General features: G+C 40.5%; 2 protein-coding genes across 4 annotated transcripts; one reads left to right on the top strand and one right to left on the bottom strand.

Annotated features, from left to right (window-relative positions):
• Nucleotides 1–1,505: 1,505 nt before the first annotated feature.
• zc4h2 (zinc finger, C4H2 domain containing) lies at nt 1,506–8,853 on the bottom strand. The gene is made up of 5 exons (XM_088989562.1): nt 8,709–8,853; nt 5,860–6,031; nt 5,483–5,655; nt 3,558–3,720; nt 1,506–2,435 (listed from the first exon to the last, which is right to left on the bottom strand). The coding sequence occupies exons 1-5, from the start codon at nt 8,759–8,761 to the stop codon at nt 2,322–2,324; spliced, it is 675 nt and encodes a 224-aa protein (XP_088845688.1). The 5' UTR covers nt 8,762–8,853; the 3' UTR covers nt 1,506–2,321.
• A 2,498-nt stretch (nt 8,854–11,351) lies between these two features.
• On the top strand, nt 11,352–26,700 carry LOC148901652 (moesin a-like). Of its 3 annotated transcripts, none has more exons than XM_088989561.1 (15): nt 11,360–11,458; nt 12,218–12,265; nt 12,456–12,539; nt 12,612–12,707; nt 12,867–12,989; nt 13,421–13,572; nt 13,660–13,743; nt 13,816–13,962; nt 15,842–15,938; nt 17,315–17,478; nt 17,614–17,744; nt 17,880–18,040; nt 18,736–18,828; nt 20,113–20,271; nt 24,918–26,700. In XM_088989561.1, the coding sequence occupies exons 1-15, from the start codon at nt 11,450–11,452 to the stop codon at nt 25,080–25,082; spliced, it is 1,713 nt and encodes a 570-aa protein (XP_088845687.1). In that variant the 5' UTR covers nt 11,360–11,449; the 3' UTR covers nt 25,083–26,700. The 3 variants fall into 3 exon arrangements, with proteins under 3 accessions (XP_088845686.1, XP_088845687.1, XP_088845685.1); XM_088989559.1 differs by having other exon boundaries at nt 20,038–20,271; XM_088989560.1 differs by lacking the exon at nt 12,218–12,265 and having other exon boundaries at nt 11,352–11,458; nt 20,038–20,271.
• The last annotated feature ends 285 nt before the right edge of the window (nt 26,701–26,985 follow it).

Genomic DNA, 26,985 nt, shown 5'->3' with positions numbered 1-26,985 from the left:
ATAGGTGTAGTCTGAAGAAGGAAACCTTTTTAAAAACAATTAGTTTGTGTGTTACAGCTGTCCATCTCACCATTGACATTGTCATGTATTTTTCTTTTCTTCAAACAGTCAAAATTCAAACATTTGCAAGAAAAACAAGTGTACCGTGTCCCTCGTAAGGATAAGAGGTTCAGATAATGGAGGGTTATTATTACTCTTGTCTTTGTACAGGAAACACAGCATGGAGGAGATGGATTCAAATTTGTCTACGGTACCTTAGTCAACCAAGACGGAGAATAGAATGTGTGATTCAACACTAACAAAAAACCACCATGCGGAATTACTCTTTAAAAAGTACCGGAAGTCAATTAAGACGCAATAGAGGATATAAGATATTTTTAAAAAATAGCTTGCAAAAGTGCCCTTGAAAAAAAATTGCTATATAGCGAGTCTGTGAAAGGTGAAGCGCACCATAGCAAAGGACCACTGTATCCAACTATGTCCTGCTTGCCAGGGACCTGTGTGGTGGGTTTATTGAAGACTGAATTGTTCATGGTTGTGTGACTGATTTGTGTTTGCTGGCAAGCAGTTTTGACAGTGCCACACCTCCTGTAAAAATTCAGCTCGAGAAAGACTCATTCACCCACGATCCTAATGAGAACAGCTCATATAGAAAGAAATGGATAGAAAGAACCCTGTGGACTCTCGGAAATCCACTACAATTTTCCTGGTGGCCAAGTGTATGACTTTAAAGACGTTTCAAAGATATCATATCCACAGTTTGTTTGTAAGATAAGATGAATAGATCATTGGATTTAGTTGAGGTTCACATTCTGCAAGTGCAACATTGTAGTTGTTGATTTTCAGAGCCTTGTTGTTTCCCCATCCACATACAGTATGACCATCCTGTTTAACTTGGCTTTGTTTGTCACCTGCTATTGCCGGTGAAACGAGCATCCGTGGGCCAGTGAAGGCACTCTGCCTTTGATTTGCGCCGCACACGGTGTGTGTGTGTTTGTATGACGAGTCTTGTGAGGACCACTAACATTTTATACCATATGTAGTGAGGACATTTTTGACAAGTGAGGACCTTTTGGCCGGTCCTCCCAAGTTTTTCATTCTAAAGGCTTCTAGAGGGTCTATATATGCATCTGTTAAAGTTTCGGAAAGGTCCTCACAAATTCACCTAAAATGATTTTTTTGGTGTGTATTTTCATTTCATTTGGATAGACGCGCTTTTTACTCTGTGTATGTGTGCGTGTGTGTATGTTTAATAAGAGGAAAAAGTTCATACCACAAAAAGTAAAACGATATTTTAACCTGGTTATTTATTTAACTTGCTGTTATTTCAGTTTCAAGTCCACTTTTTTTTTCTTTTTAAAGAAGTTGAAGTGGGAAATAGCCTGATATTTAGTGTTCAAATGTAACACTAATTCTTCTCTAAAGTTATCAGCAACTGTGGTCCTCACTTCTTATCTGGAGTTATCCGGACCTCACAAAACCATTCAAACAGGAATGTATGTGTGTGTGTGTGTGTGTGTGTGTGTGTGTGTGTGTGTGTGTGTGTGTGTGTGTGTGTGTGTGTGTGTGTGTGTGTGTGTGTGTGTGTGTGTGTGTGTGTGTGTGTGTGTGTGTCTTAGTGGATTGCTATGAGAAGAACATTGGTCAGGTGGTACGGCCGCACAGATAACAAAAAGTACATAATGAACCCATCTGAGTCAAATAAGTTTGTTGGATTATGATATTCTGAGGATGACAACGTTTTCCTATTCTGAATAACACAAAATGTAAGCATTTTTGTACAAAAGAGACATTTATTTTCATATCACCGTATTAAAACTTGAACATAGTTTAAAGAAAATATGTCTGACTGCTGTTCCAGTTTGGGCCGGTGGTCACTTTAACATTCTAAACATAAAACAACCTTTTTTTTTTACATTTATTGTAGCAATAGAACCTATTGGATGTCATTTTTGGCACAAAACACAACTGACAACAACTACAGAGGCATGCATGCACTAAATTAAAAAAGAAACAGTACATTATCTAAGGCAATAACATGACAAATACAAATGGCCGACTGTTCTATTATTGCAGGAATACGATTGAAGGACAATTAACCGAGTCAATTTACAGTTACATATAAACCATGAAAAGCACAGACAGAAACACAATGTCTAGAAGACCCAATCCTGGGTCAGTGGTAGACTGATCAAATAAGGAACAGTACCAATAATAATTTCAGCCAAATTGTAGGAGTCTTTCTTATTTGTAGCTCCTTCACTTCTGTGTTCATGATCAGCACACTGGGCCAGTTTGTAGCAAATTGAGTAATTGGGGTTCTACTCATCCGGCTTCCTCTTTGGCTTCTTTGGGTTGCGTGAGCGGCTCTTGGCCTTGCACAAGGGACAGATGGGAGCGTTGCGGTGAATCTGCTGGTGGCACGACAGGCAAGCCTGGAGTGAGGATAAAGGAGACGATGTTTAGTTTGAAAACAAGGACATTTGAAAATTGGGCTAAAAAAAACCAATGACTCTGCGTTTACGTACAGAATCTGACTAGACATGTTTCACATTCAATGCAGTAATGTGCTCATATATATTTAGACTTGGAGCACTTCTGTAAGCAGCGAGTCAAGCAAAACCCCAAGTCTTCACCATTCAACTTGAGATACTTTTGGATACCTTATCCTTTATCTTTTACTGAAAACCCCATCTGCTCACTGTTCAGGACAAAGCCAAAATATCACTTTATCTACAGGCAATTACTTGCAAATGTTACAATTCCTATCCGAGAATATAGCGGTACACAAACAAAATACATTTTTCAGTTCAGATTCCTGGTGGAATGAGCAATTGTTACCTCAATACTAATTAAATAATTTGGTGGGCTTGCATGAATGATTTATTTTTAAAATGATTTTTTTTGTTACTTTGACAGCTAAGTTTGATCTGTGATATCAATTTCATAGAGGAATGGGTAAATGATAATAATTTATAAATATGACTAGTTTGTGTATTATTTCGACTGATAAAAAATAGGAAAGCTGCTTGTTGCTTCTGTTTACATGTGATAGTTTTATATGAGCAGCACTACTGGATGCATTTGATATTGTAATGTCCAAATAAGTGTGATAACTTTTTTCAAACAATAACTGGTATATTCTGAAATAAATTTAGTGATTTTTTTTTTCTTCTTACTAGCACCCATCACTAGCGGCGGCTAATTTTCAATATACGTTGTATTCCAACATGAAAGGGGAAGTCAAGTCATAGGAATATATCCTAAGCACCCCAACCAGGCCCAACATAGCATTCTGATAAATATTGCATTTGGGGCCATTTTGCCACACCTGTTTTGGTCATGTGACATTTGCAAGATGAGCCTTGATTTGTGATTACCTGAACGCTGAGCAATTGTAATTGTAACGGAAAGGACGTAAACGAGCGGACCTGTGCAATCTGCACGAGGGATTCAATCCAGCGGGTGCGACAGCCACCAACGACCTCTTCCTCTTGGCACGTCAGCCCCTGACCTGACCTACCCAAAGACTTGAGTGCTTTCGGGCTGGCAGATACCTTCATGGGTGGTGGTTGCTGTCTGAAGGTAGCCGTCTGCCGGGCATCTTGTTTCCGAGACACCTGAAGCTGCTGTGCCGCTGCAGCAGCGGCAGCAAGAGATTCCGGGATGGCCGGCTCATGTGGTTCCTTTTGCCACTCTGCTTTTTGCTTCTCAAAGTAACTGTCAAAGACAAAGACAGACCGCGCTGGCTGTGAGTCTCATTTGCAGCATCTTACAAACTCCATCCCCTCACACATCAGGAGCATCAACAGAAAAGAAAACAAGCTCACACTTTTTTCTCTCTTTAATGTACAACTCTGAGCCAAAGTCTAGTCATATTGAGAGTGTTTGTCTGAGTTAATGTGAGTGTCTTTGTGCATGGATGGGAAGATCACGGTGAAGAAAATTTTCCACCTTGGTTTTTTATGCCTGACTGACGCATCCCATCCCCCAAAAAAGGTGATATCCGATTTCATTATGCTCTCTGGTTTCTCTCAGAATGGGTTTGTGATGGAGTACAATTCACTGAAGAACAAATCTAATGGCTTGGCTTTCCTTTAACCATATCCATAAATGTGCCACATATTCACGCATTTCATTAACACGACACATCTCAATATTTCATGTTCAATAAATCTACATGTATTCGAAATTGCAAAATGATTTTCTTTGTGTTAGAGCTCCATTTCACGAAAATGTGTGACTTTCTCGGAGTACAGTATTTGAAAATTGTAACACCCAACAGGCGTATGAGATGTGATTTCATTTGCTTGAAAGTTGCTCTATCATGACTTCAGTAGCACAATTTCAATAGGCACTAAAAAGCTATCAAATTATTGCCGAATTACTTTTCTCACAGTAAGATGTACCACTGAGGACTCTGAGAGCATTTTGGTACCAAGAACAGAACAGGACTGATGGCCAGCATCCTTTCGGCGAGAAACACGCTGAGCTGATCAACAGCTGATCGATGATCACAGATTCGACCAGCAGCGTACCAATTACAATTTGCTGATGTTTTGTGATAAATGTTCCCAATTAAGCCAACCGGTAAACAAACTCTTTAGATAAACAAAACAATCTGCAGATGAACTGCTCCGCCTGACATCCACACATACTCCCGTATGGCAGTATTGATCTGCTAAACACAACTGTCATAAAAACGCGAGCTCAGAACACTCACAGAGAAAGTCTTTTACCTTTTGATTGCAGATCTCTACACAGTTGTGAATACAATGATGGCAGGCTCGGGAAAATAGTGCAATAGAATTAGGTATGTACGATAACTATTGCACCAGTCATTATTGAAATAACATCACATTAATGGGTCCAATAAGATAAGATGCCTGAAACATGTTTAACTGTTCATTTATCTTATTTGCTCGTTCCTATAATCATGTGGACTTATAGTAATCACCATTGCATTACAGTGTTCACTGACGAGTTCTTGGAACTTTTCATGGTACTTTTAAATTAACTACCTTCTGCCATTAATTTTCTCTAGTACAGTCACCTTGGAGTACTCCAAACCAAGACACGTTTTGACTGATCAATCCTTCAGCGCTTGATTTTTATTTTTGATGCAATTTGATTGCATCATTACGCATCTATACAAGGATAGTACACCATTGGTTGACACGACTGCTAAAACATGATCAATTAGTCTCTGTTGACAGGTTGCATAGCAAAGTCATTTCAAGTGATTGTAATCAAACTTCCACGTAGAAAGCTACTTTTGACCAAATACTGTGTGTGTGTGTGTGTGTGTGTGTGTGTGTGTGTGTGTGTGTGTGTGTGTGTGTGTGTGTGTGTGTGTGTGTGTGTGTGTGTGTGTGTGTGTGTGTGTGTGTGTGTGTGTGTGTGTGTGTGTGTGCGCGTGTGTGTGCGCGTGTGTGTGCGTGTTTTGCTTGTGTGTGTGTGTGTGTGTGTGTGTTGCACTGACTCCAGTGACAGCTTCTCCTCTTCTTCATTGAGGTGAGGCAGTCTGTGCAGTCCCAAAGTCATCCTCAGCGCATCAACATGCTCCTTCAGAGGTTTGTACTCATCATGCAGGCGACGAGTTGTTTCTAGCAGCTTGTTCAGGTCATTTTCAGACTGCTTGATTGTGCTTTCCATCTTTGGAAAAACCAAAATACACCGAAAATCCTCAATTGTACAAGTGCAATGTTGTATATTAGGACATTTTCATGTGACTATAGCACAATTTGTCTTCTTTGATACCCATTCATTAGTTTGCATCGAAAATTAACTTTGGCAAATATCTATGCTATAATGATGATTAAAATAATAATGGCAATACTCAGTAATTGTGGCACATACCACATTGATATCTGCATGGATGAGCCGGAGCTCCTCCACGTGTGCCATCTTCTCCTGAAGAAGAAGGTCCATCTCTTGCTTATACTCTTTTAGATGCTTCTCCTCAGACTCCAGAGCCTCAAACTCAATCTTCAGGCGAGACTTGATCTTCTGCATTTGGACTGTTTTGTTCCTGGTGGCACAAGAAGGCAACACTTGGGTCATCTTGTATGCAGCAGAAAATCTATACCAGTAAACACCACCAACAAGGACAGAGGTGCTCAACAAATGCAGTGGGGTTGGCAATAGAGTAATCAATGGAATAATCCACAAAATAATTATAACGACTCACTTGTGACAGCCCTCAACAACAGTTATGTTGGAGATATAAATCTTAGACTGAAAGACCTTGTCAACTGGAAAATGTTAATTTTGATATTTTTTTAACTGCATATTGAAAAGAAAAATCAAAAACAAGATGGTTGTGTTGTGGTTTTGCTCGTGTCACCAGCAAGAGCAAAACAGCAGCAAAAACACAATAATGACACACGCAATACACGCTCATGATTGGCCATAGATTTTAGTCCATACTGTATAACAGCACATATTTTCCATTGCTCTAAAGAGAGAAAAGAAACAGTACAAATGTCTCCACCATTGCACGAAATCCCTTATGATGTCCTTGCACGCCATGTCCATTTGGATGGAGCAGGGACCTCTGGTTCTGAACCCAATGTTCATCATAAACTGCCCCCTTCCAACAGGAAAAAAATCCTCAATTGGATTGAGCAAAGGGGTGCTAGTTACTCTATCCTTGAACCTTTTTCGAATGCCCGAAGAATTCATCTAGTGATCATGTTGTTCTGTTCTTAACTAATTTTGTCAAGCGAACAGACAGTTCATATGGTGACTTGCACAATAAAATCCTGCTGTCATGTTTTGGACAGGGAATCAGAACAGTATACAGTGATACCTCGGATTAAGAACGCTTTAGCTAACGAACTTCACCATAAGAACATCAAATTCGCGATAATATAATCTTGGCATACGAACTAGTCTTTAGGAAACACACGGAGCGCCACAATGGCTGGCGGACTAGTTTTCAGTGGAAGAACACCAAACCACACGGCCGAAAAGCGCCACCGTGGTTGCCGGACTATTCCACATCCCATTTCTCTGAGTGCATACGTGGTTTGCTATCGAGTGAATACTTTTGCTTTTTTGGGACTGAAAAGACCCCACCACAGGGTAGTGTTCAGCCAAAGAAAACACAAAACAAAATTATGGTTGAGCAGTAGAAGGAGATCATCGAGAAACACGAACAGGGTGTGTGTTTGTGTGACAGCGTCCCAGTACCAGTATACTAAGTCAACCATTCCTACGTGTGGCTAAGGGTGTTTCTGTGTTGTCTAAGCAGCGGTCTCCGCCAATAGAAGACGTTGAAAAACTGCTGTTAATTTAGAATAACGAAAAGCAGGTCACAGGCGACTGTGAGGATATTATCACAGAGAAAGAATGGAAACTTCACTCTGATATCATCAAGAGGCCACTACATCAACGACCATCACAAAGGCAAATAAAATCAGAATCAGAATCATCTTTATTGCCAAGTATGTAGAACACACAAGGAATTTGTTTCCGGTCGAACACGCTGCACTAGTATCATCAGCAAAAAAAAATTGCAAAGAGGCATTAGAGGCGGTATATTGAATAATTGTATAATATTGTATAGTATTTAGTATATAGTATTGTATTATATAGTATTGTAGTATATTGTATTGTATAATAAATGACTTTATTATAATAAATGACTTTATTATACAATACAGTTTATTTCTTTAATTACAATACAATACCACCTTTATTATACATAAAATATGGTATATTTTGTGTAGTTTTAAGGCTTATTTAGTAGAAATTATGTTTTATGGGGACCTGGAAACGGATTATTCTTATTTTTAATGGTTTCCTATGGGAAATTAATGTTTGGAAGACACACTTTTCACCTTACACACACTTTCTGAGAACCACTGAAGTTTGTACGGTGAGGTATTACTGTATTTGGAAAATGTGTTTACAGTAGTAGGTTCATTATGCTAACTGGAGGCTCCTTGTGCATGCCCAATTGCAAGAACGAACTCAGACGATTGATAAAACCTTTTAGAAATTACATTGTGTTGTGAACAATTGCAAGGTGGATTGGCAATGTGTCCATCTGGTTTTGAGAAGACAAATTGCAGTATCGTCAAAGATAATTGACAAAACCCTGAATTGTAGTATTTTACGTAATTGCACAAGAATAAAGGGGGAAATGTCAAAAGTATTGTAGTTCTACCTTTTTCATGTTACATTACATCACGCAATTTTTACAAAATGTGCACGCTTGAGTGTTTGTAGCGTGTCCTGTATGTACTGTATTACAGATGCCTGCAAATATTCCAAAATATTTATATTACAGCATAAAAACAGTATTATGGAGCAGTCAGCCAGCGAGCAATGAATGGGCAGTGAGTTAATGACAGACTGTTGTTGGCTAATTACTATAGCTAACTCGACCGCGGCACTGCTTAGCAACCCACACCAGGGATCTTCCTATACACGTGGAATGCTTACGAACGTATGATTGTGTCAGATGCAGCCTGTGAGCATCGATGCAATGACGCCAAGAGGTGCTGAAAATAAACAAGCGGTAGATTTGTCCGTTTAGCGCAGTATCAGCACAGGGATTGCGAACCAACTGCTAGCCCCCGCTAGCTCATAGAGTAACAAAGCAGCCAGGGGAGTGCAGGGGCTCTTGCTGTCTTGTGTAGTATTCGTTGACCTTCGCGAGCATCATGCTTTTAGTCGTTTGATGTATTAGCCAGCCTTACCGTACTTCCAGGATGTTTTCTAACTTGCACATGATTTCGTGTTCGTCCGTCATGATGAAAAACCCCCTTTGCTCGTCGCCCAGCTGATGTCGCCGTGTTGCCCGGTGGTCTCTCGCTAGATTAAAATAAATAAATAAAAACCAAACAATGGCCGACGTGACGGCGTGCCGGTGCGAGTTCGCTCAAGGTAAAACCGTGCCTGAAGCGGACTACGAAGTAGTCCTCCCCATACTTCAAAATTTGTTTGTTATTGTACAATACAAAAAAATCAAAGTCAGGTAAAATATTAAAAGGTGGTAAAGGCGCTTACATTTTGCTAGAGGTACAGATAAGAGATAAGTAGAAGTCGTAGAATATATTTGAACCATAGAAAAAAATACAGAACTAGTTCTGGTGACTAGGAATTTTGCTCGAGCACATTAATGTTGTTCTTTGCCAAGAACTGTCAGATGTTCAAGGCATTGTTTTGTTATGGTGCAGCGGATGTACTGTATAACAAATGTAAGCATATCCTAAGAGTTTTGCACACTGCTTTATATCTTTTGTTATGCCAGCCCTGAAACGTTTCTGGGTCACTTTGTGTTCCAGCCAGGCGTGTGTGATGGAGCATCTCTCAGATTTCGGAATCCTTCACGAACTGAGTTGGCAAATCCTGTAAGAGGCAAGTGCAGTTGCTTTCTCTCAACATGTCTCCAATAAAAGTCTTTAAAACCAGAATAATATATTGAAAACACACATTTGTATCCAATCAACTACATGCATAGGAAAATATACATTTAATATCATATAGCAATACACTGCTACTGTCTAAATATAGGTTGTTAAAAAAATCTTAGTTTGGCAAAAAAAAAAAAAATCACACAATAAGTTTGTGATGAAGTCTATCAAACAGTAAATCCTCAGGTGTTACAACACCTTTCCGACTAACATTCTGCTTTCCAGGGTTGGCTGACAAAGGACACACAAGCACACGCACACACACAAACACACACACAAACAAACAACACTTTTGAGGAACAAAGACGGGGTGCAGAGAATTCCCAGAATCGTAAAATGCTGACATTTTTTGGGTTGCTATTTTGTAAGGTTGTGATTGAAAGTTTTACCGCTGCAATAAAATGTGGGACATTTGTATAATGGTGATTTATTTGGCAATTATAATCTTCTGGTTACTTGTTTACACAGATATTGTGGAGTGGGGGGGGGGTATTAATTTATTTTAAATGCCCTGCAAATCTATTAAGAGTGAGAGCAAGAGATTCAGTGAATACCTCAGCTATTCCAAGTTATTCCAACTCCTCCCCCAACATGGCCAGATGCCTCACTGTGTCCACTTTGGCCCACCCCTGAGTCCTGGCTGTGGGCCCCAAAACTTTCTGCTGGGATTCCAAGTCCCGCGAGCCATTCCTGATGAATTTCCAACAGGAGACCATCCGGTTTCAAATCCTGCAATCATCGTCCATCCTTTTGATCCAGAGCTCCTTCTTTACTTCGGTATTACAACCCAATAAATCGACTTAACGACCGGTGCTGTATTTGGTTGGAGCTCTTTCTGTAATCGGTCTTTCTCAGGAAAGCTACTCGACCTCAGCATTCACCTTAGCCCAGTTCTTTTTTAGATGTGTCTAGGGTCCCTCCTGAATACTAAGATTTCAGGGAGTTCTTGGCTATGCCCTTGCTGGCGCAGTTCACCACTGAGAGAATGGCCATGCAGACCTTTGCGGGAAAGAAATGTATGATTCTGAGGCTCCCCCACCGCCTCCTCTGGTCTTAAAATTACTATTAAGTCCTACCACCCACCTCCTCTCATCTCCTCTATTTAGCCAAGGCTAAACAACACCTTTCTGAAATCATTACGCTTTTGCTTTGGTTAATGAAGTAAAAAAAATCCCTCTAATTAAAAAAAGCCAGTTTTTTTTTAAATTGCTGACATGTATACTGTATAATAATAGATCATTCATGTAATATATCACAATCTGAAAAGAGAAACCAAAGAATAAAGAAAGTCAACATGTGCCTCAATGTTTCTCAATTTTTTTTTATGATACTAGTGCAGTGTGTTCTACCGGAGACAAATTCCTTGTGTGTTCTACATACTCGGCAATAAAGATGCTGAACATGTAGATACGTATACTCAAGAATACAAATACATTTGCACTTGCATGCTGTACATATGCCGACAATATATGGTATATTGGTATATCCCGGAACCACGTAAGCACTTGATTGGCCAAGGGAAAATGAACAGAAACCCTAAAATGCAGATAATTTGAAGGGCCAAGCATACTTTGAGTGCCAATATTTTACTGTTTAAATTAGTCACATTTTTGGCGCACATGCTTATATGTGTGTGAATTTTGCTTTTGTGTCAACTTAATCTACCACATGGGATGAATAAAGTATATCCATCCATCAAATATTCCATTGCAATCCGTCTACCTATACGTATGTGTCTCTATTTTTTTAAACTTACAATTGGCATCAAAGCATTTGTAAAAGACAAAGATTATGGTGTTGGTTCAAATTAGGTGACACGTGATCAAAATGTAATGAGGACAAGTGTTCTCAAGATGACGTTTGCCTTTGAGCAATGCTTGAGCCTCAGGATTAAATGAGAAGTAGGTACTTGGGAACAATGCATTGGTCTTTTCTCACTCCGTCTAATCCTTGTTGGTATTGCAAGCAGTTTCATATGACTCCACAGAGAAAAGGAGACAATTGTTTTGTGATAGACCTGAGAAATGTCATCTGTGAGTAGCACATTTTCATTATTTCTGTAAACATTCTGAATGTTTATGTATTTAGTAATGGTTTGGAATTGACACCTGTTGAGTTGAAAAATGAGTCACTGTCATCTGGAGCAGAGCAAGATAAAATACATTTAAGAGCATCCTCATGTGAGCTAACAAATTGCACGGTGGCAGTAGATTTTGATGTTCATGTTATTGGTGTTGACAGAATTATCATGCTTTAGAAATTTAATTTTCTTTTATTCCGTCCTATCTTGTTACAATGGAAGTTGTATCAATACAGAGTAGAATTGGCAACATTGTTTTAACTAGGGGTGGGAATCGTAGAAGATAATGTCATGCTATTTTGCAGATAATAGCTATAGTGTCACGATATGACAGACCATTTATTGCCTGGAATAATATAATTGGCTCTGCATCGTGTTGTCTGTGTAATTGAAGACAAGGAAACTCATGGAGCAGAATGAAGTCAAATACAGTGTTTTTATTGCTAATCAACTAGATTTTGCGAGGCGCAGAGGAGAATCATACCACATTTAAAACTTGAAATTGTCATTATAACGTATTAATTATGTGTAGTTTCATGGAGCAATATCAATATGTGTTATATGCTAGTGCAATGACATTGTATCGCAAGATGTGGTATCGTCACACACTGACATTTTTCCCCACCCCTAATTCTGACCCATTCTTGACACATTAATTATCGAATGAACCCCCATCTAAAAATCTACTGTGGGCTTCATTTTTTGATTGTAGTCTCCACCAACCTCTTGTGAGTGGATGCTCCTGGTTGAACAGAAGAATGTAAGGAACTCTCTTTTGCTGTCGACGAACCAACGCATTGACCCTAGTTACAATGAGCATACAAAGATCGCACAAAATAAGTAGTGTTCATTTCTTCTCACTTGTTACTCGTCATCTATCTTTGTAAACCTCTCCAGCGACAATTGCGCAATGGTGATATTTTCCTCCTCTATCTTGTGTGTTCTGGCAGATAAATGTTCGCGTTACGAGCATGGACGCCGAGCTGGAATTTGCCATCCTGCCCAGCACTACGGGCAAGCAACTTTTTGATCAGGTACGCTTTATCGCACCTGCAAATTGGCCATTTCACCCGCAATCTTATGCAATTGTTATTGTCGATGTTTAGATAGTGAGAACAATCGGGCTGAGGGAAACTTGGTTCTTTGGTCTCCAGTACCAGGATAGCAAAGGTTTCTCCACCTGGCTAAAGCTCAACAAAAGGGTAAGAAGAACGTTTATTTGTTAGCTTGTTGGCATTTCTCTCACATGATCTGCTCAATTAAAGCCTTGACAGATGCTCACAAACGTGAGTTTCTTGTTCCATTGAGGTTAATTATCCGCTTGCCGTGTTCATCCCTTTGTTGGGGGTTGCCGATCCCAGGTGACTACTCAAGATGTGAAGAGGGACAACCCTCTGTTGATAAAGTTCAGGGCAAAGTTTTACCCAGAGGATGTTGCTGAAGAACTTATCCAGGAGGCAACACAACGTCTCTTCTTTCTGCAGGTTAGTGAATACACATGCGAAACAAACAAAATAAAACAGAATCTCAAATGTTTTAATCAAAAATGGATAACGATTATGAAAAATATTCATACCTCATTACAAATGATGAATATTGCTAAAATACTTCGCATTCAAGTCAAAGGTGCAAGTTCAATATTGAAGAAAATGTTTCAACAGGTGAGTTTTAGTTTTATGGTGGTTACTGGTACATTGTAGCGGCACAGACGAATGAGCAATCTCAACAACAATAAATGCCATACAAATCTCTGGGGATTCCCAAATGACAGAGGCTTATTGTCTTTGGGGTTTTTTTCACAAGGGAGTTTGTGTGCATCAGATAAACCTCTGAAGTGGCGCGGGTATTTCTGTGAATGAGTTAAAATGTTATTAATATTAACAACGAGCAACAGCAACTTTTGTTCTTGCTTTAGGTAAAAGAGAGCATCCTAAATGACGACATTTACTGTCCACCGGAGACTGCGGTGCTTTTGGCCTCATATACCGTTCAGGTCAAACTTGGGGACTTCAGGAAAGATTATCACGTTCCAGGCTACCTAACAAGAGAGAAGCTTCTTCCCCAAAGGTAGTCGGTCCGTCCCACGGATACAAATGTAAACTTCTTTCAATCATCTGGATTCTCACCGTGTGTCGCCTTCAATGATAAACCCAGGGTTTTAGAGCAGCACAAACTGAATGAAAATCAGTGGGAGGAAAGAATTCAAGTGTGGCATCAAGAGCACAAGGGAATGCTAAGGTAACTTGGAGACAACGCACCCCTCCCTGCAAGTAAGTTACTCAGGCTTCATGACATGTCTCCTTGTCACAGGGAGGACGCCTTAGTGGAGTACTTGAAGATCGCTCAGGATCTTGAAATGTATGGAGTCAACTACTTCAGTATCAAGAACAAGAAAGGAACTGAGCTCTGGTTGGGAGTGGATGCCCTGGGCCTCAACATATATGACAAAAAGGACAAGTAGGTCTTTAATGTCCTGCTGGGACACTTCAAAGTCTGCTCAATTCTTTTTTCTAATCCGTCACTAAATGATGTCAAATTCAAAACCAAATGTGATTTCAACACACACACACACACACACACACACACACACACACATCTGGAACACAATTCATTCCATGTCTTATCGGGCCAGCAAGGCTTGAGATAAATAAGCATATTTGCATTACAAAATTGGCGCCTCAATCAAACACAATGAAACGTAACATGGGCCCTGACGTAGAAAAATGCCCAAATGTAACATAAATCACTTATCGGCTAACACGTCATCATAACACGCCGTGACGTGTTGTGCAGTTCACAGTAGGTCTTGCGGCTGCCAGCAGGCTCCTTCATCGATCCACGTGGCAGACGTCACACATTAAGTACTTTGGGTATCAGCCCGTTTGCGACATCACTGGCTGAGGGCAGGATTGTTGCTAGTATTTTGGCACCCAAGATAAACACAATCACCATTTAGACATCATATGCTCAGAGTCGCGCCGTTCCTCCAGGATTACAACAGCGTATGAGTCTCGGCGATCGAGGGGAATTCAGCGCTTTACTTTTAGTTCATAAACAAGATTGCAGTGGTATTTAGCTTAGCACGGCTTTTTGTAACAAAGGCATTTTCACTATGTTGTGGGACATATTATACTGAGGTCTACATTATAAAGGTGTTTGTTTCAAGCAAAATCAGCCAAGGAAAAATGAATGTCAACATTTTAGGGGTCAAGCTTTACAGCGTCACTGTTTTCCCATCAATACCTTAAACTGGGCCTAACGTAGATCGACTTTAAGCGACAGGTACTCACCTGGCTAGCAAAACCCCTCCCATAGTTCTGAGGATGTGAGTTCGAATATAAGCCCCGGCCTTTCTATGTGTTGTTAGCTTTCAGTGTTTGCGTGGCATTTCTCCGCCTACTCCGCTTATCTGTTACAGAAACATTCACAGCCGGTTTATTGAAATGACTGTCTGTATGAATGATTATTTTATCTATTACATACACAAACAATACACACACACACGCACATATATTTTAGTAAGCGCAGCAGCATTCCACAATGCTCCGTTAGTCGCTCGATTTCACTTTGACACTCTACAATGGCATTATGGCGTAGCGCGAACGAAGCCATTCGTGGAGCTATTTCAGCTCCAGTCAAAATGCAGTTTGTGGTAGAAAGTTGTGAAACGCCTCAAGTTAAAGCACAACACAATTAGAAGGCATTTATGGAGAGTCCATTGTCGTTCCTTGGGTGCTGCAGGCTGACATCAATTTACTCACAAATTGACTTACTCAATGTGAATTGTGGGGCTGTTTATTTGAACATAAAGCAAATCTACTGCTGGTAGCAATGACCTTTTCTGTTGGATGCATTGGATCGGGCGGATGCACAAATTTACTGTATTTCTGCCATTCTAATTGTAAATGTACGGAATTGATGTGCTGGTCACTGTACTGCGGTCCCAAATATGGTGAAATTGGCAAGGCAACAAGACTGTGTTCTTAGTTACTTTTACTTGATCAGTTCAGTTTAAATAAAAGAATACAAAAATCTTTCAAACAGGGCAAGGGAAATAGAGTACCTAAATGAGTGATCGATTACACAAAGGTATCTGTTCATTTGATTAGCAATGAGTTGTTAATTAGTTGCTGCAACTCTACTGACAAGTTTATAATAAATACATAAATAATTCTGCCACCTTGCATTTTTGTTAAGCTGTGATTTGAAACGCATGACTTTTTTTACAGGTGGGATGGGTTCATTTGCACCAAGTATAAATGTACAAATGTGTGAATTGTTTGACTATATGCGTTAGTATCTGGGCTGTTTCATGAAATATTCCAATATTCTACAGGCTGACCCCAAAGATTGGCTTCCCCTGGAGCGAAATCAGAAATATTTCCTTCAATGACAAGAAGTTTGTCATCAAACCCATTGACAAGAAATCTCCGGTATGGAAAAACTGAAAATGAACATTTTGTACACCTTGACAAGCCAGTTCTTAAATTAGTCCCCTCTGGGAATCTGCAGAGGAAAAGTGTTGATTCCAACAGCTTTAAACTTGATTGATAAACTGATAAACTTGAAAAAAAAGACATAAAATGACCAGTCATAAAGCAATTTAATGCACCCATGAATTTGAATTGTTTCATGAAAGGATCTGCAAAATCAAAACACAGTTGGACATTGTGGTTATAAAATAATCAGTATTCTTGACCTCACTTTCAGGCGGATTTATTTCCTTGTCATAATTATTATTAATTTTATTGTTAAGTTATTTATAAAGTGCAAAAACATTTTCCCATACTATCATACCAAGTAATATTCTAGGAAAGATCCTGTCTATGTACCACATTAATTGAAATACATGTAATTTCTGCTAAACAACTCCTTCGCCTCCTCTGTTAATATAGGATCATTATAAAGCGAGCCCCCACGTGTTGAATTACATTTACTTGCGTTTACATTGGCGCATGTCGTCAATTGATGTCGGGCTTTGTGCCAATGAATTGAGCGAACGTGTGAGGACACCCTTTTTTGGCCATGTGAACCAAAATACAATGAGGCCTCATTTCCTGCAATGTAAACGTAGCCTTTCTGACCACAACGTCTAGCTTCCGTGATTATTTGCGCAAATTGATTTACATACTGCGAAAAGCTTTAAGATCCGCAACAAATTCTGCACCAGGAGAGTCGGGTTCCTGTAGGGAAGGGATGTCAAAGTCAATTTTTGCCGCGGGCCATATTGTAGTTCCAGTTTCCTCTCGAGGGCCGTTATGAATTTGGGGAAGCCATTAGAATGTTTCACCCCCACCACATATTACATCTAGAGCGCACAACAAATTAATGAATAACTAGTTTTCAAATTTGAAGTAAAAAACAATGGCTGTTATTGTGGCTTACGTGGGACAATTTGATATTTTGGTCCAGAGTTTCGCAAGCATCATGAGATTTCACAAGTTCGGTTTGCTTTTGCGGGCTGAATAAAATGATGTGGCGGGCCACATTTGGCCCCCGGGCCTTGACTTTGACACATGTGCTGTAGGGGACTAATTAAGAATTCTTCTTTCCGATAAATGTATTTGGTCTTTAGCAAACAAACTAAATGTCAAGATGTTAGCCGTTTTAGCTTGAGTGAATGACCTGCATAGAATGTTTTTCGCATTGAAAGCCTTTCCCAACTGCGACCTAACAGGTGTATCACATGGCACAAATTTTACTTTATTGGCACGTGTCGAAGAAGTCCACAATATCAAAATGGTACAATGAGTATATGGTATTGTGCCATCAATCACAATATAAATGTTTGATGGTTTTTGTGTGAAAGGACTTTGTTTTCTATGTACCTCGTCTTCGCATCAACAAACGCATACTGGCACTGTGTATGGGAAACCACGACTTGTACATGCGCAGACGCAAACCTGACACCATTGAAGTGCAGCAGATGAAGGCCCAGGCGAGACAGGAGAAGAACAAGAGGCAGATGGAGAGGTACACAGTAAAAGGCAATGATTAGGACTTCTCTCTCTTTTTTTACAGTTTACAGTGTGTTCTCTGTACTTAGGGGGGAACTGTCAGGGGATGGAGTTGTTTCAGACGTGTATTTATGCACAATTCTCCTGTCAGGGCTCTGCTTGAGAGTGAGAAAAAAAAGCGTGAAAATGCTGAGAAGGAAACAGAGAAGATTGCTCGTGAGACCATGGAGCTCATGGAGAGATTGCGGCAGATTGAGCAGCAGACAAAGAGAGCTCAAGACGGTCTGACAACTTTTTGAATATAACAATTGATTGCCATGTTGAAATATTTATGATTGAAGAATTTTGTCCGAGAAACCGTGTACAGTAACGTTGCACATGGTGTCCTTCATCTTGTGTGCGGATGTTGAATTTCAGATCTCGAAGAACAAACTCGCAGGGCCCTTGAGTTAGAGAAAGAAAGGTCGCTTGCACAAGAGGAAGCCGAGAGCCTGGAAAACGACCACAAAGCTGCCATGCAGGCTAAAGAAGCCCTGCTACAACACTCCCAGTCAGAGATGAAGAGTCAGGAAGAGCTGGTACACGTCCCCAATTCTTCGTTAGAGGAACCTTCATTTCTGGATTGGATTTGCCTTTATTAGTCTCGCAGTGGAGAAATTTACATTTCACAGCAGCAAAGAATCGTATGATTTGAAGCGTGACTGCTTTGTTACTGTACGAACGTGTTGATGCTAGGTCATGTACGTCATTCCCATACGCGCATGTGCACTGGCTCTCATTGGTTGTTTCTGAAGGGGGCAAAAGTACGACTATCTGTCAGAAATAAGGCACTCCTCTGCACTTTGAAGAATCTCTTGAAAACGAATCTCTTTTGAGAGCATCTCCTCGCCTCTCTTAACACCTGAATGTGTGTAACGTGTCTCCTCCTTGCAATTCTACACTATTGTTACTACTTGTAAGTAAAAAATAGAGCTGCCATGCAACTTCGATGGTGTTAGATGGCAAGAAGTCAGTATTAACAATTTTTGGTTATTTACATGAAATGAAATTAGCCCAAGTTTGCCCCATTGATCCCAAAATACACCCACATACACACAGTCCGCACGCACACACACACACACACACACACACACACACACACACACACACACACACACACACGCACACGCACACACGCACACATCCAAATCTATTGTCACAACAGAGAGAGCACAGTGACCTTAGATTAGGAGCACTCTTAACTCTTTCCCCATTTGTGTGCACCTGCGGATAGGCCACTGAGCTGGCAGAGCTTACCTCGAAAATCTCCCAGCTGGAAGATGCCAAGAAGACAAAGGACGAAGAAGCAATGGGATGGCAGAAAAGGGTGAGAATTAATAGAAGAAGAAGGAGCCAGATAAAGGATGACTCAAAAATGAGCTAAGAGGGATGTCAGACGATACTAAGTGAGCACTGTAGAAGTGAAGATAGATAGAAGAAAGGAATCCAACAGTGGCAAGAATATGACAAGATTGAGAAGTGATTGACATTTTCTTACAAACCACAGTCTCATGAATTTATTTTAGATCCAACTTAAAACCCTGGATTTAGACGCTCACATTGAAACGTGTCATTGTTAAAGTAGCCACATATTCATTTCCTGCACCTTCAATCTGTAACAGTGTCCTCAGAAAGAAAAGTATTCTACATTTTGACATTAGGTACACTTTCACATTCAAATTCCGCAAGCATTCCATAACCTAAATATACTCCAAAACCATGCAAACTCAAATGATAAATATACTGAACATGCTTTGAATGCAAAATGGAATGTCCTTCTGAAGCACTTTTAATCCTGATTATGGTGCCCAAATTTGGCATTCAGTCAATGACACACACATTCAAACACAATTAGGAGGCCACCACTAATGCATAATGCATTGGGTCCACTGGAAGCAATTGGGGCTCCGTATCTTGCACAAGGACATTGAGACATGATCTCACGTTTTGAGGATCAAACCTCCACAAACCTTCGAGGATGACCCCACGACCGCCGAGTGTCACGTTTTGCAAGGTGGTGATGGTGGTTGCGGATCCCAAAAAGCAGGCAGGGGAGACCAGGAGGTTGTGTTTGACAAATTGTCTTCAAATAAAGGCAGCAGGAACAAAATCTAAAACATCAAAATCATCTGAACAGAAAAAATACAAAGTATCAAAAGAAAACCAAGAGTAAAAGTCCGCCAAGGTGAAACAAACACATGCACAGCACACAATGCATACAATTGCATACAAAGCATACAATGACCCGACAACGAATGGTCGTGCCGTGAGTTCTTTTGACTGCCACTGATTGTAACGACCAGCACCTGTGCAGGTGCAGGCGGGGCCGACAGCGCCACCCGTTGGTCGCCAACCAGATCATGACACCGAGCCCATGCAAAGAAAGAAACCATGACAAAGCAACCAATTATCTGCTCCATTCATGAGTTATAGTTTAAATAGTAAACTTTTTTTAAGTCAGCTGGAACAGGCGCCATCCAGCTCTTGCTCACTGGGGCCGTGAAAAATCAATAATTGTAAATGTATTTGTTGACAGGCAATGATGGCAGAAGCCAATTTAGAGAAAACCAAAGAGGAACTAAAGTCTAAAATAATGGGAATCCACATCCAGGATCCGACCCACCCTCATGTGGATGATCACGATGAGACAGATGAGAGCAGCGCAGAGGCCAGCGCTGAGTTAACGTCTCCCGGCACCATACGTGACCGTAGTGAGGAGGAAAGAGTTACAGAAGCACAGAAGAACCACAGACTGCAGAAAAACTTGAAGGTATGGATAAAGGAATATAGAACCGATTCCAGTCATGTGGCGCCATATTCACGATAATTAGATTTTGGTTCGAGATTTGTCTCTGTCACGGAAATGTGTCCCAAAAAGATGTTAGTTAAATAATGAATCCTTTCTGCTGACATGGAGGTTTTTTTTAATGGTTTCAAATCAAATATCATATAATCAAATATTATATAATCAAATGATTTTATATATATATATATATACAGTAAAGTCTCGTTATATCGATATCGGATATATCGATAGTCCCGGTTATATCGATACTATTTCTATGCACGCACGGAGAAAATTACATGCAAACAGGGTCGGATATATCGATAGTCCCGGTTATATCGATATAACGAGACTTTACTGTATATATATCAGTGGTGGGCCGTCATAATCCACATAAACCACATAATCAGACATCATTATCATAATTATAATAAAAGTCAATTTCATTGAAAAAGTATTTTTTCTAAATATATATATATAATTATTCTACATACTGTTTTCTTGATGTTATATTATATCCATTTGGTTATGCTCCTTTCAGTGTTGTAGTTTTAGGTCAGAGTTTTTAATCCAATCAGAATTCAGCTAGTTTGTGTCGCCAGGCTGTATGAAATCTGCCCGACGCCTTCAGAATTAACAGTGAGGGCGTCTGTGCGCTGTACAGAACGGGCACATGTAGTTGATATACAGTTGTGATAGCCAATCAGATCACGAGTTGGCACAGTAAGGCCAGCTAAAGGGCCTCGCGTTGAACATGACGTACGCGTCCTGTGATTGGATACTCACTTTACCTCAGCCCTCAGCGGAGGCATCCAAATCAACCAAGCTGAAAACAGATCAGACCCGAAAACTTTAGCAGAAAAACCAAGTATATCTACTCGCTTTTTTAACCCACAATGGCTGAAGGAGAGGACAGCTCGCTGTCGCATGTAGGTAAGCCTATTCTCAAGAACAAATGAAAAAGATTTGTTTACTTTTATTTTCAACAAATAGTTCGTTTTGTGAACGTCTTGTTGTTTTTCTTACATTAAAGTGACATTTTGTAATTTAGCGTAAAATCTTGTTAAAGATTGCATATTTGTGGTGGACTTCATAAAACTTTGTGGACAAATGATTTTAAATTTCCTTTTATTTTTAAGTGCAGTATCACGTATAGTGACAAGTTCTAATTGCTAATGCAGATTTATTGATGTGTAATTGCTCCGGAAAATAGCCTGTGTTGTAGACGATTAAGGTGATGCCACGCCCAGTACTGCGTGCGTGTGCTTTCTTTTGTAAATGATATCTCCAGCCGTTGTGTCATAAATTATGGTATTACGAGGGATATTTGTTCAAGTCGGACTAAGCAGGCCTAGGTGTGAAATGCACGGACCGGCACTGATATATATATATATATATATAAAAAAAAAAAAAATCCTCGTCTCACCCACCATGGGTGGTGTCTGTCCCCATTTCAGCTCGGGTCCTCTACCAGAGGCCAGGAAGCTTGAGGGTTCTGCGCAGTATCCGTGCTGTTCCCAGCACTGCGCTTTTCTGGACCGAGATTTCCGATGTTGTTCCCGGGATCTGTTGCAACCACTCGTCGAGTTGGGGGTCACTGCCCCGAGTGCTCCAACCACCACAGGCACGACTGTCACCTATATATATATATATATATATATATATATATATATATATATATATATATATATATATATATATATATATATATATATATATATATACACCTATATATATATATATATATATATATATATATATATACACCTATATATATATATATATATCGCATCTCGTCCATCTCCGCTTTGTTCCATCCATCACACCACCATCACAGCGGCAGATATACAAGGAAGAGTCTCAGGTATGAAAAACTGGACGGCACCAGGCCCGGATATGGTCCACACCTACTGGCTAAAGAAACTCACAGCTCTCCACGAGCGCCTAGCAGCACAAATGAACCAGTTGCTGATGAATGGGACTCACCCAGGATGGCTAACCGAAGGGCGAACAATCCTGATCATGAAGGATTCCTCAAAGGGTGCAGTTCCTTCCAACTATCGGCCAATAACCTGTCTCTCCACAACATGGAAGCTCATGTCAGGCATCATTGCGGCTAAGATAAGTGGACACATGGATCAATACTTGAGCAAACCACAGAAAGGCATTAGTAGAGATACTAGAGGTGCCAAACATCAGCTGCTGGTTGACAGAACAGTCGCTCAAGACTGCAGGTCCCGACATACCAACCTGTGCACAGCCTGGATTGATTACAAGAAAGCATATGACTCGATGCCACACACATGGATCAATGAATGCTTGGAGTTGTATAAGGTCAACAGGACCCTGAGAGCCTTCGTTGCAAACTCTATGAGGATGTAGTAAACCACACTTGAAGCCAATGGCAAGCCACTAACGCAAGTGTCCATCAAATGTGGCATATACCAAGGTGATGCACTCTCCCCACTGCTGTTCTGCATAGGACTGAACCCCCTCAGCCAGATAATCGCCAAGACAGGCTATGGATACCGCCTCAGAAATGGAGCTACGATCAGTCACCTCCTCTACATGGATGACATCAAGCTGTATGCTAAGAGCGAAAGGGACATAGACTCCCTGATCCACACAACCAGGATCTACAGCAGTGATATCGGAATGTCATTCGGGCTGGAGAAATGTAGTCGGATGGTGACTAAGAGGGGCAAGGTAGTTCACACTGAAGGGGTCTCACTTCCTGAAGGAACAATAGCAGACATTGAAAACAGCTACAAGTACCTCGGTATACCACAGGCCAATGGCAACCTCGAATTAGCAACAAGGAAAGCGGCTACGACCAAATACCTCCAGCGGGTGAGGCAAGTCCTCAGAAGCCAGCTCAATGGCAAGAACAAGACCCGGGCAATAAACAGCTATGCCCTGCCAGTGATCAGATACCCTGCAGGAATAATAAGGTGGCCAAAGGAAGAGATTCAGACCACGGATGTTAAGACCCGAAAACTCCTCACCATGCACGGAGGGTTCCATCCCAAGTCCAGCACCCTGAGACTGTACACAAGCCGTAAGGAAGGAGGCCGGGGACTAGTGAGTGTGAGAGCCACTGTCCAGGATGAAACATCCAAGCTCCATGAATACATCAAAGAGAAGGCTCCAACGGATGATGTACTCAGAGAATGTCTCAGTCAATGGGGAACAGAGGATGAGGTGCTGGAAGAGGGACAATCATGGGAGGAAAAGCCCCTACACGGGATGTACTACCGAACCATAGCAGAAGTGGCTGATCTCAAGAAGTCCTATCAGTGGCTAGAGAGGGCTGGCCTAAAGGACAGCACAGAGGCACTCATCCTGGCTGCCCAAGAGCAGGCCCTGAACACCAGAGCCATAGAGGCAGGGATATACCACACCAGACAAGACCCAAGGTGTAGGTTGTGCAAAGAGGCACCTGAGACAATCCAACACGTAACTGCAGGGTGTAAGATGCTGGCAGGGAAAGCCTACATGGAGCGCCATAACCAGGTGGCTGGCATAGTCTACCGAAACATCTGTGCGGAGTATGGACTGGAAACCCCAAGGTCAAAATGGGAAACACCTCCCAAGGTGGTGGAGAATGACCGAGCAAAAATCCTGTGGGACTTCCAGATACAGACTGACAAGATGGTAATGGCCAACCAACCAGATATCGTGGTCATAGATAAAGGGGAAAGGAAAGCCGTTGTCGTGGATGTAGCGGTCCCGAGTGATGGGAACATCAGAAAGAAGGAACATGAGAAAATCGAGAAATACCAAGGGCTCAGAGAGGAGCTGGAGAGAGCCTGGAAGGTAAAGGTGACAGTCGTGCCTGTGGTGGTCGGAGCACTTGGGGCAGTGACCCCCAAACTCGACGAGTGGTTGCAACAGATCCCGGGAACAACATCGGATATCTCGGTCCAGAAAAACGCAGTGCTGGGAACAGCACGGATACTGCGCAGAACCCTCAAGCTTCCTGGCCTCTGGTAGAGGACCCGAGCTGAAATGGGGACAGACACCACCCATGGTGGGTGAGACGAGGATTTTTTTTTTTTTTTTTATATATATATATATATATATATATATATATATATATATATAGTAAAGTCTCGTTATATCGATATTCAAGGGAGTCCGAAAAAATATCGATATAACCGGGACTATCGATATATCCGATATCGATATAACGAGACTTTACTGTATATATATATATATATATATATATATATATATATATATATATATATATATATATATATATATATATATATATATATATATATATATATGTATATCATAATTGGCACCCAAAAAAGAGTCTTTGTCGAGGAACTGAACGCACTCAACTTAATTAAACGTGTTGCAGGTATCTTGCCATTCAAGTGGTTCCATTCACGCCGGATATGTCGTCCACAAAGTCTATTACTCCTGGAATAAAATTGGACTCCAAGCAAAACAGGATACCGTACAATGTTGCATAGAATCTCCAACACGGAAATGGATTTAATAACTACGGACAAAAGAATGTTTTCAGATTGGGATTGGCGGTGGCGGGGGGTTGCTTGCTGAGCCTTTTGAATAGTTTCAGCGATGAGGATTTCATTCTGTGTGTTTGTGTTCTCTTTCAGTTCCTGAGTAGTGAGCTTGCTCGAGCTGTAGACGAGAGCAAAATGACCGCAAATGACCTGATCCATGCTGAGAACGTAAAGGCCGGCCGTGACAAATACAAGACCCTACGTCAGATTCGTCAGGGCAACACCAAACAGCGCATTGATGAATTTGAGTCAATGTGAGAAATGTCCGTTGACGAACGAGATTGCTTCAGATATAAAATAAAATAAAATACAGAAGTAGAGTAGGAGTGAATTGATAAAATGATTACATGGGAGAAGGAATGAATAGACTTCTTGTAACAAAGAATAATATGCTGCATGTGACTCCACGTCATTGATTGCAATTTTACATCTGAATCTGTGAGAAAATGACATGACTCACTCGAAATGTACACTCACCATAATCCATCTTGAAAATCTAACATGAGACAAATTATTGGTTATTATTATTATTATTATTATTATTAATTATTATTATTATTATTATTATTATTATTATTATTATTATTATTATTATTATCTCAAATTGTGCAGGTATGTGGTGTGTAATGTATGCAAGCAGTCTTTTCTACTTTATTTATTAGATACTTTTAGGTTGCTATGAACTATTCTAGGGACAGCGGTTACTTCAGTGAATTGCTTGTATGTTATCAGGTTACAGGTGGCATCAAAAGGGTGAATGATACTGAGGTGGTTCACCATTTGTCATTTCGTTTTTACCAAATGTGAATGCTCTGAAATCATTTTTGAGTCTCTCTCTCCCGATTCTGAAACACAGTTGTGAAGTGTAAACCATGCTGATATCACCCTGTTTTTTTTCTTAGAATTGTTCAGGATTGCATTTTTACTTGGATGTAAAATAATTCATAGTTCATAGTTACATCATCACTTGTGTCGTATCTAAACCGTTTTCGGTTTCAAGTAATTCTCCATTCTGATTCTTTTGGGGAAACTGGGAGGGAGGGTGCAGTGGAGGGCAGACCCAAGACTGTTTATTCTCATCTCTTAATTCCTTGTTTTTCAGCAATCAAGGGTCGCTGGCCATCCTAAAGTCCAGAAAAATCATTGGTGGTTACATTTTATTTTAATTATACAGCAATAAGGAATACAGCTTCACAAACTTACAGATACACGCAAATGTTAGAAAGATCATTGTTCATGTGGCCTTTGCCTCCTTTGATTTTTTCCTCATGTGGCTCTTGGTTTTAAAAAGGGTTTGGAAGACTTAAAAGAAGAAGCCATATTTTTTTTTCAATTAACTCATGTATAAATTTTTAATTCTCCCTCGTTATGTCTATATTAAACCATCAACAATATTAAACAAGAAACCATCTATATATATATTGTGATGTCACGAGAGGCGGTGTCCTGGAGGGCAAATACATCCCCCTAAGATGGCTCCACCCAGAGAGAGTCTTGGCCCCATCTGGTGGAAGGCAGCAATTAAAACCACACACCTGCAGCTGATCAGGGCGGGATTGGCAGGCAAGGCTCTTAAGGCAGAGAGCCTCTGAGTGTGGAGCTTGGGGAAAGACAAGCTCGATTGCTGTGCTCTGTGAAGAAGTTGATTGCGGCGTGGAACTCATTGCGAGTTGGGACCACACGACAGGATACTGGATTTGGACCTCGCTAAAGGTGGCTAGGCTACATGAGGAGGACGTCAAGTGGGGTGAGGCCTAGAGACTCTTGGAAAAGAACTCCGTCTTCAGTTTTACCTCAGAAGAGACTTTATTTTGATTTAAGTATTGGAAGACTATTCAAACCTTTGTTGCTTGTGAATTCCCCCTGAAACCCTTGATTAAAATCTTTGTTTGTATCCAAACCTGTCGTCCATTGCACTTCTTGTCCTGTCCCGCTGAGAGCCAGCCTCTCATGATATCACTATATATATATATATATATATATATATATATATATATATATATATATATATATATATATATATATATATATATATATATATATATATATACACACACACACAGTAAAGTCTCGTTATATCGATATCGGATATATCGATAGTCCCGGTTATATCGATAGTCCCGGTTATATCGATACTATTTCTATGCACGCACGGAGAAAA

The sequence above is a fragment of the Hippocampus bargibanti genome, linkage group LG02 (genome assembly GCF_051943395.1).
Source record: "Hippocampus bargibanti isolate YZ-2025 linkage group LG02, ASM5194339v1, whole genome shotgun sequence".
Lineage (NCBI taxonomy): Eukaryota > Metazoa > Chordata > Actinopteri > Syngnathiformes > Syngnathidae > Hippocampus > Hippocampus bargibanti.
The sequence above is the reverse complement of the archived record's forward strand: the minus strand, read 5'-3'. Positions and strand labels throughout refer to the sequence as shown.